The following is a 9,009-nucleotide window of genomic DNA, read 5'->3' on the forward strand; positions in this document are numbered from 1 at the left end:
GGGCTTCAGTTCTTAGCGTGTTCTTACTTTTCACACAAAAGTCTCCTTTTGACCGAGATTTTTACACAGATTATATGTTCATTTTTTTGTTTTGAAAACTAAATTGTTTGAAAACTTTGACTGGTCTTAAGTTAATTTCCGGCTTTTCCCTTTAATTACTTCTTGAGTAATTTTTAATTCAATTTTTTAGGTCTTTTATTTCCATCAAAATTTTTTATAATTACCTTTTAAACCCGGCATCATCCAAATTTATCACGGAATATTTAGGTGTTGTTTGTTTTTCAGAGGTAAAATGTCATAAGTCTGCGAAACCACATCTGCCAACATCTGTAGCAGAAGAGGTGGACCAAAACTCTGCAATCTGCAACAAGAAGACTGTTTGTTTTTTAACATATGCAGACTACCAAACCTTATAATTATTCTAATATAATCTCACAAGACATAAAACTTTTCTATCTTCTTTTCTTCTCCACTTTTCTTCTTCCTCTCCTCTGTTCTTCTTCTCTCCGACGACCCACCGCCGTAATCCAACACCACCACCGCCATCGTCGCTCTGCCACCAAACAACCCTCACCACAATCCGTCACTACCACCGTCACTCCGCCACAACACCACCACCGTCATTATCCACCACCGCCATAACCATCTCCACTGCCATCCACCTAACCACCACCGTCCCTAATTGCTACCCCATTCCACAACCACCACCGCACACCGTCGTAACCCCCGCCACTGAACCGTCCACAGACCACTGCCGTCACCGACGTCCGGTCACCACCGTCTAGTCACCACCGCGGCAGCGGCGGTGGATGGGTTGGAGCGGCGACGGGAAAACAAAGGAGAAGAGGTCTGGAAGAGGTTTTTTTAATGAAATGGCTTCAGGAAAACAAACACACTGCAGACCACAACCTCTGCGCATGTTCTGCGCGGCGAAACGAAAAGTGGTCTGGAAGAGGTTTTGTCCAAAAACAAACAGCCCCTTAGTTTGCAAGTCATAAGTATTAAGTAAAAAATAACTGAGCTCGAAACGTAAACTATGATATAAATATCAATGATATTTAGTTAAGAAACTATTTTATGACCCACAGGTCATATAATAAATTAGATTTGTCTAACCGTTATAGTCAAACTTCCAATTAAAACTGATTACCTTAATTTACAGTCAAATAACAAATTATATTTGAAATTATTACAATTTTTTTTGTAAAAAATTATAATTCCAGAATAGTAAAGGTTAATATTATATATGAATTAATAAATTTTCACCAAATTTATTAAACAAACTATAATTAAAAAAAATCTAAAATCGAAGTTTTAGATTTTTTTATACAAACGAATCAAAATTTGGACGGAAAAGTAATCAGAAATTGACCGGAAATTACCTTGTTCAGATTTAGGAAAGAAAACAATAAGAACTTGGCTGGAAAATTAATCAAAAATTTGTTGGAAATTACCTTGTTCAGATTTAGGAAAGAAAACAATAAGAAATTGAACGGAAACATTATAATAAATACGAAATTCTATGTGCAACATATGATGGAAAATTACCTTAAATACATTCACCGGAAAACAATTCGATATTCTATATGGTCTGATCAACCATTAATTGAACAGAAAAATCCTGGTTGCATCATCTATGATGAACAATCAATTGAACATACACGACAGTATTGGAGAAATCCATAAACATTGAACTGGAGAAATCGATAGTAGATTAATCAATTGCTGATACATATTGTAGATATCGGATATGAGCGGCCAAAAATTAGGGTTTGATATGTTCGTGAGGTTGTTAGAGAGAATAATGAGTTTAGGAATTGAGTATGGATTAGGAATGTTGGACTGAGTTTAACGTTTTATAATTTTAATGAAATAAAATAAAAGAAAAATAGGAAAGAAAACATTTATTAAATAGGAAACTACACACATGGCATCTAAATGACATCCTATGTGAAGGCCCTAGAATAATGCTATGTGAAACATATGTATTGTTTTAATATATTAGTAAGATTTTGGTATGCCATTAAACTGTACTTATTTATTTAGTAGATTATAATATTTAATTTTTAAAGTCATATTGTAAATAGCCATCATATAAAAATACTATAAACGTTGAACCTTGGAAAATATAAGTTTCGAATATAAAGGTTATTATAATAGAAAATAATGAATCTAATACATAATTAAATATTTATAAAAATACGTACTTTAACTCTACAAGCCATCTAACTATACTAATAAAAGAAAATAACGAGGATGATGTGGCAATCCCACATTCATTCTAGGCATAATCTTTCTTCTCATTCATCCTACCTATATATGGGTTATGGAGCAAAACCATATTGACAAATGGGTTATAATTTCCTTTTTAATTCTCTAATTTATCATCTCATGCATCTCAACTATCCATTGGTCATGGGCCAAAATAATGTTGGCAAACGGGTTATAATTTCATTTCCAATTCTTTAATTTGTTATCTTATTTATCCTACATATCAATGGGTCATGAGACAAAACAGTTTTGAGAAATGAGTTATAATTTCTCTTTTAATTTCTAATCTCTCATCTCATTTATCATAGTTATCCACGGGTAATTGGTCAAAACAATTTTTGCAAATGTTGTATATAAAAAAATCAAATTTGTAAATTTGATATTTTAGACTTCTTATTGTTTATACTATATATTTTATCTTTTTTTTACCTATAATTCTGTTCATTTCTTTTTGATAATGGATCTTTTTATTATTTGACAAACCTGTGTAATACATGGGTACAAAAGCTAGTTTGAGCATAATTTCTAAACATATATAACTTGTATGTAGATTGTTACAAACCTACCTAAACAAGTTGGTGTAACCCTGGAACACGAAGGTGCGGATATCTTCCTTTACTATTTGCATAGTATAGGTTTTTAACTTCATTTGTTTATCCTCTTTTACAAATTATTATCTCATATCGTATACTCGTTGATGTCGTATTCTTATTCAGACATTTGTTGGTCTCTATCAGTTTGACTCTGAAAATAAATTTAGAAACCATTATATGCGATATTATTTTAAAAAAAAAAATAAATAAATCATGTTAAAAAGTATTTCTAATAGAAGTTTATTTCTAGAAGCCTTATTTGCAAAAGATTAAAATACAAGGACAACTACGGACAATTACAAAATATAAAGGACTCATTCCATTCCACTACACACATTCTCATTTAAACAAACACCACACCTCAAAACCCTAATTACACTCTCATCATCCCACCACCCCCAAATCCCAAACCCTAACAATGTCGATGTCAAAGGGGTCAAAGATGCTCCAATTCATCAACTACCGTATGCGCATCACCATCCAAGACGGCCGGCAGCTAGTCGGCAAGTTCATGGCCTTCGACCGCCACATGAACCTCGTCATCGGCGACTGCGAAGAGTTCCGTAAACTCCCACCCGCCAAAGGATCCAAAAACAACCAAGAACGCGAAGACCGCCGTACGTTAGGACTCGTATTATTACGTGGCGAAGAAGTCATCTCCATGACCGTTGAAGGCCCACCACCGCCAGACGAAAATCGGGCTAAAGCCGTTGGAGCCGGTTCCTTACCCGGTCCAGGTGTCGGCCGTGCTGCCGGCCGTGGGATTCCAACTGCCCCGTTGGTTCAAGCGCAACCCGGGTTAGCTGGACCGGTTAGGGGAATCGGTGGACCGGCTCCCGGGATGATGCAGCCGCAGATTTCTAGACCGCCTATGAGTTATCCGCAACCGCCGGTTATTCGGCCTGGGCAAATGCAGTTTCCTGGACAAGGTGGACCTCCTCCGCCTCAGATGCCGCGTGGGCCGCCTCCGCAGATGCCGGTTCAGTTTGCGCAACGCCCGCCTGGGCAGTTTCCGGTTCCTCCTCCCGGGCAGTATGGGCAACGGCCTATGGTTCCGCCCCCGCAGATGATGAGGGGTCCGCCGCCTGGGGGAGTGAGGCCTGGGTTGCCGGGTCTGCCTCCGCCTGTGCGGCCGGGAATGCCGCCGCCTGGTGCGCAGATTCAAGGGTTTGGTCCGCCTCGCCCGAGCATGCCGCCTCCACCGAATAATCAGCAACAGTAATGGGAGTGATTGGGTATGCATTTATCTTATCTTTTGTGCATCTTTTGATTGAACTTGCTTAGATATTTACGTTATGTGCTCGATTATGTTTACTTGCTTAGGACAGTGATGCTTAATAATCTAATAGGCACTAATAACTTTAACTTGCGACCTAGTTTTAAGTAGATAGTCTGCATTGCCTATTTACCTGTGCAACATTTTGAATTGACCCTATGGATATTGCTTGATTCTTTAGCATACTTTTTGCCTTCATTTGTTAGTAAATTATTGATATGTTTCTTCAATCTTTTTTACCCACCTTTATAAGTTACAGTGTTGCACATGCCCAATTCAACCATTTTATTAACAACCAACCATAGTTATCAAAGGCGCTAGTCGCACTTAAGGCGCATATGCCTCCCTTGTGGTCTAGGCGCAAAGAGCAAAAAAAGCGAGGGCCTGGGAAAAAATCGTGCACCATAAATGAAATTTAAAAATATATTATGTATAAGAAAAATAATATTCTTTAACTAAAATAAACAAAAGCTATTGTATCATGTTTAATATCATCAAAATTTCTAAAATATTAGTGTATTAGTGTAGAAAGTAGTACTAAATTGACATATTTTATTGTATATAATTACATAAATTTTCTACGTATTAATATATAGATTAAATGGCATATAATAAATTTATGGTCAGATGTATTTTAGATACGCCCTGCTTGCGGTGCGCACATATAATGTATATATGTGTGAACCCTTGGGTGGGCAAAAGTAAAATTGCACTAATTTTGACGTTATTTTACTAATCACGTGAAAATAACGTTAAAAGTGGCGGAAGGTTAATCAGGCATCATGTGGTGGCGTTGATAGCCGAAAGACAAGGGCACATGCACCAATCAGCCGGTGTCCCGATGATTGAGTGTTATGTGTCTTATGTCCAAGGCTTGATTCAAAACTACTATCGAGCCGGGGGTCTCACCGGAAGCAGCCTCTCTATCCCTATGGGATAGAGGTAAGGCTGTCTACATCTTACCCTCCTCAGACCCTACCATAGCATTGCTATTGGTGGGATATACTGAGTACGATGATGATGATGATGTATTTTAGATAAATATGTGAGAATTTGGTATTTAATAATTTTTGGGAATTAAAAAGTAATAGAGCAAATGGGTTATAATTTTTTTTTTAAATGTTTAGTATTGATTTATAAGCCTAGGTTAGGCCTAAAATTAGTAAGTCTCTTCAGTAAATAGTCCCCCCTGCACGTCTCTCGCAGACTCGCAAACCCTAGAAAGTAATCGTCTGAATCTACGTCTGAAACACCGCCGGAGGTAAAAGCATAACTACCTTGCCTTGCGTGCCTAGGCGCAAGAGGCGGGCGCGTTTAATAACCTATGCTATCAATAGCGGTGCTATAGCGGTTATCGGTCCGGCAGTAAAATAGCGGTCGAAATATCGGTCCAAATAGCGGTTCCGATATTTGCGGCGCTATTTCGCCGATATTTGGCCACCAATATATCGGAAATAGCGGTGAGATTATCAGTTTAATATTTTTGACCCAATTGTGACTTTTTTTGGCCCAAACTGTAAGCCCATAGCCCAATTTCATTATGATTATTATTGAACGATCAGCTTATTACCCTAAAAATACCTCAATCGCTGCTGATGCTCATCTCCGATACCCGTTTCTTCAGCCGCTGCTGATGCTTATATATTTATGGCTTTCGAGTAAGTGATTAAATAATGTCTTAAATTAAAAATATTGTTACTTTGTGTTTTGAACTATTTTTATGATTTTGGTATTAAGACTTAAGTATTATTATTAGATAACTTTTGGTGTTATATATATATATACCGCTATCCCACCGCTATCCCACCGCAATAACCGATATCTCAGATATCGGTCATTGACTGATATCCGCTATTTTTTGGCATTAACTGCATAGTTAATAACTATGCAACCAACTATGATGAAGTGCGGTGTATCAAGTAGACATGAAAGCTATATATGCTCTTGTTAGTTAAAAGAAATTGTTACTTATCCCTGCGTACTTATCTAGTTAATATTCACCTGCATTTACGATATACAATTGCTTGTTGGTCAATTATTGCATTATCATTGTGTGTTTGTGTTATTAATACATTTGTTTAAGTAAAGAATGCATGAATATAACAATGATGACTTTACTGCCAATGCATGATCAACATTGCTAATTGTTTGTGTAAGATCCTTGCTTGATTTATGATTTACTGGGTATAAACGGGGCAAGGTTGCTGATCTTTAAAAATGCATTTTAAGAAACAACTAGCATTATATATGGACTTCTATCTATAGTAACTATGCCTTTAACTTCGTTGAAAACCACCGCCCGATGCAACCTGTGTTTTTTTTATTACCTGATCTCTTTGTTTAGTAGAGTGGTGGGGTCCCGTGAGTTTTTTGGTTATATTTATCACGGTTACAAAAAGAAAATGGGCTTCATTGACCAGTGATGCATAGTTTAACTTTTTTTTTTAAAGTACACTTTTGTATCTGCTATTACTGTTAAGTTTTCATGGCATGAATTTGAAACATGTTGACCTCATCTGCTTCTAACGTTCTAATAATTTGATTTCCTTTTTGGTTGCACTTTGCAGGTGGGTTTTCATTTAGGTCGCAAAAGAAACAAAGTCTCCGCCTCGAATTTGCTATGTCAGTAGTAAAGAGCCTACAATCTTTTGTTATGTTGGATTGTTGGTTTAGCACATGTTAAATATCATTCTGCGCAAGAGTTTAAACCTGAGTTTAACTGCTCAATCATGGTTAGCTTTAATGGTAGTTTCTGATCTGTCGTGTAATTTCTCTCTTTCTTCCAAATATCTTTGGATCGGTTTTCTGAATGTTGAATATTTTGCCCAGTTGAACTAAATTGAGAATTATATTAACGTTGGTGTGTAAAAAGTGGATTGAAAATACCACATGGCTGATGCTAATCATACTTGCAATGTGACCTGTGACACTATTGACTTTCACCTAAACTCTGTTTTAATGGATATGGAACTTCTTTTGCCACCAACTCGCAAAAGACAATTTGCAACATTTTGATTTTCGATTGGGATGAAAGTCAGTAGGTTTTCCGTTGTTCAGGGAAAACAAAGTTACTTTTTCGCTAGACTAAGATTGCCCTTGTTAAAGCGGAAGTTGAGAGTTTAAACAGAGTAAAACTTCGGTTCATACTTGTTTGACCACTGCCATGTTTTCGATAACCTTTTTTTAGTTTTCTCTAATAAAAGAGATGGCTGCAAACTATGAATCATTGATTGAAAGAGAAGACCTTAAGAAGTAGGGATGGTAATAGGTCGGCTTTAAATTGGGTTTGGGTGACCTCTCTATAACCAGTTCAATCATTAATCGTCAGCCGACTCCCAACCGATTTGTCGCCTATTAATCCCCATTTGTCCAAAATTGCTCAAAATTAGAAATTTTATACATAAAATTAGAAATATATATGTATGTTTGAAAATTTACATTTACATTTAAATCCGAGTAATCCCGACTAATTCCTATTAATCGCTAGTCTCTGGTCTACCTTCACCGTCCGACTAGTGCCTAGTGATTTTTACAACACATGGGCATTGTCACTCATTGGGTTTATTGGATTTTTTGTGCGTTTGGTATACAAATACTTATAAAAGCTTTTTTGGGTTTATTGGCTTTTTTGTGCGGTGGTATACTTATAAAAGCTTTTGAGTGTTTGGGTGTACAAATACAAATCTATGTAGCTTTTGAGTGTTTGGCAAATACTCACCCACAATGCCCACTCATTTTAGCGATTGATCTTGTAAAAAACTTTTGTAAGCTTGGATAATTGTCATCGATAAAGTACCACTGATTTATGGATTTTGTGGTTATCTATGCGTTGTTTAGATTGGTGTTTTGCACCGATTTACAAAATGTGTCTGAAACTCCACGCATTAAGAATATTAATAAGCCAGCTACGCTACATACACGATGCTTCTTTGATAAAATACCATTCATTTGTGGTTACATGACACCAAAGCTTATTCAAGTATGATTTGAATTTATTATCAAAACTTACGCTTATTGATGATACACGACGAAAAGGTGAAACATGAGAGATGTTTCTTGCCTTGTTTTCGTAACTTAATTTTGCTTGCCTTGTTTGTTAAGTTCATAACATTGAGGAAAGACGAGAGTAGCTAGGGATAAAAGAATTTCTACAATACCAGTCAAGGTATGAATATGAAATTTGAGCTTAATCAATTCAATTTCAACTGGCTTTGCTCTCATTACCGTCCAGGACCATGGATCGTGCGCCAAAGAGACAGTGAATGTTGTCTTTGATTGGTTTTAGCAAATTTCATAAAACATACCTAAGAAATTCGGATTGAAATATGCAACATATAAAGATAACCTTTGGGAGAGATCACAAGTATCATTCATTGCACATGACTTGTCAGCGTGATCGCCAATGCATACCTTATACGGGTTTGAACCCATCATGAATTGTAGGGTTGTAATCTGTTTTGAGAACCCCCTCTGTCAAAACCGGTTAAATCAAACCAAACCAAACCAAACCAAGACCAGCTAAAACCTGTTTCAATCCCGAACAGATTTGGAACCAAGCTGATTTTCTACTTTCAAATCGGTTTCAACCCAAATTTGGGTCAAAACCAATGTTGACCGCGCCTAACCAAACCGGTTTGGGCCAAGAACACAATTTGTGCACCTCTACACACCAGCTAGCTTCAAGTAATATGATTTATCTTCTGCTCAAACATGACTTGCACTTTAGGTGATCTATAGTTTTCCTATCTTCATTTGCAAAGCCTGTTAATAGATTAAAACCTGTTGTGACAATTTACATGATATTGACCATATAACTGGATCAAGTTAGATACTACTATTTAAGAGACTCAACAAGCAAGACACAACAAA

The 9,009-nt window shown here is 36.7% G+C and overlaps 1 protein-coding gene across 1 annotated transcript; it reads left to right on the top strand.

Annotated features, from left to right (window-relative positions):
* Positions 1 to 3,230: 3,230 nt before the first annotated feature.
* Positions 3,231 to 4,104, top strand: LOC143625951 (uncharacterized). The gene has a single exon (XM_077096162.1). It carries the CDS (start codon positions 3,283 to 3,285, stop codon positions 4,084 to 4,086), a length of 804 nt encoding a protein of 267 aa, XP_076952277.1. The 5' UTR covers positions 3,231 to 3,282; the 3' UTR covers positions 4,087 to 4,104.
* The last annotated feature ends 4,905 nt before the right edge of the window (positions 4,105 to 9,009 follow it).

The sequence above is a fragment of the Bidens hawaiensis genome, unplaced genomic scaffold (assembly GCF_021521415.1).
Source record: "Bidens hawaiensis isolate Kalapana, Puna unplaced genomic scaffold, B.hawaiensis_p1.1 tig00004269_1, whole genome shotgun sequence".
Taxonomy (NCBI): domain Eukaryota; kingdom Viridiplantae; phylum Streptophyta; class Magnoliopsida; order Asterales; family Asteraceae; genus Bidens; species Bidens hawaiensis.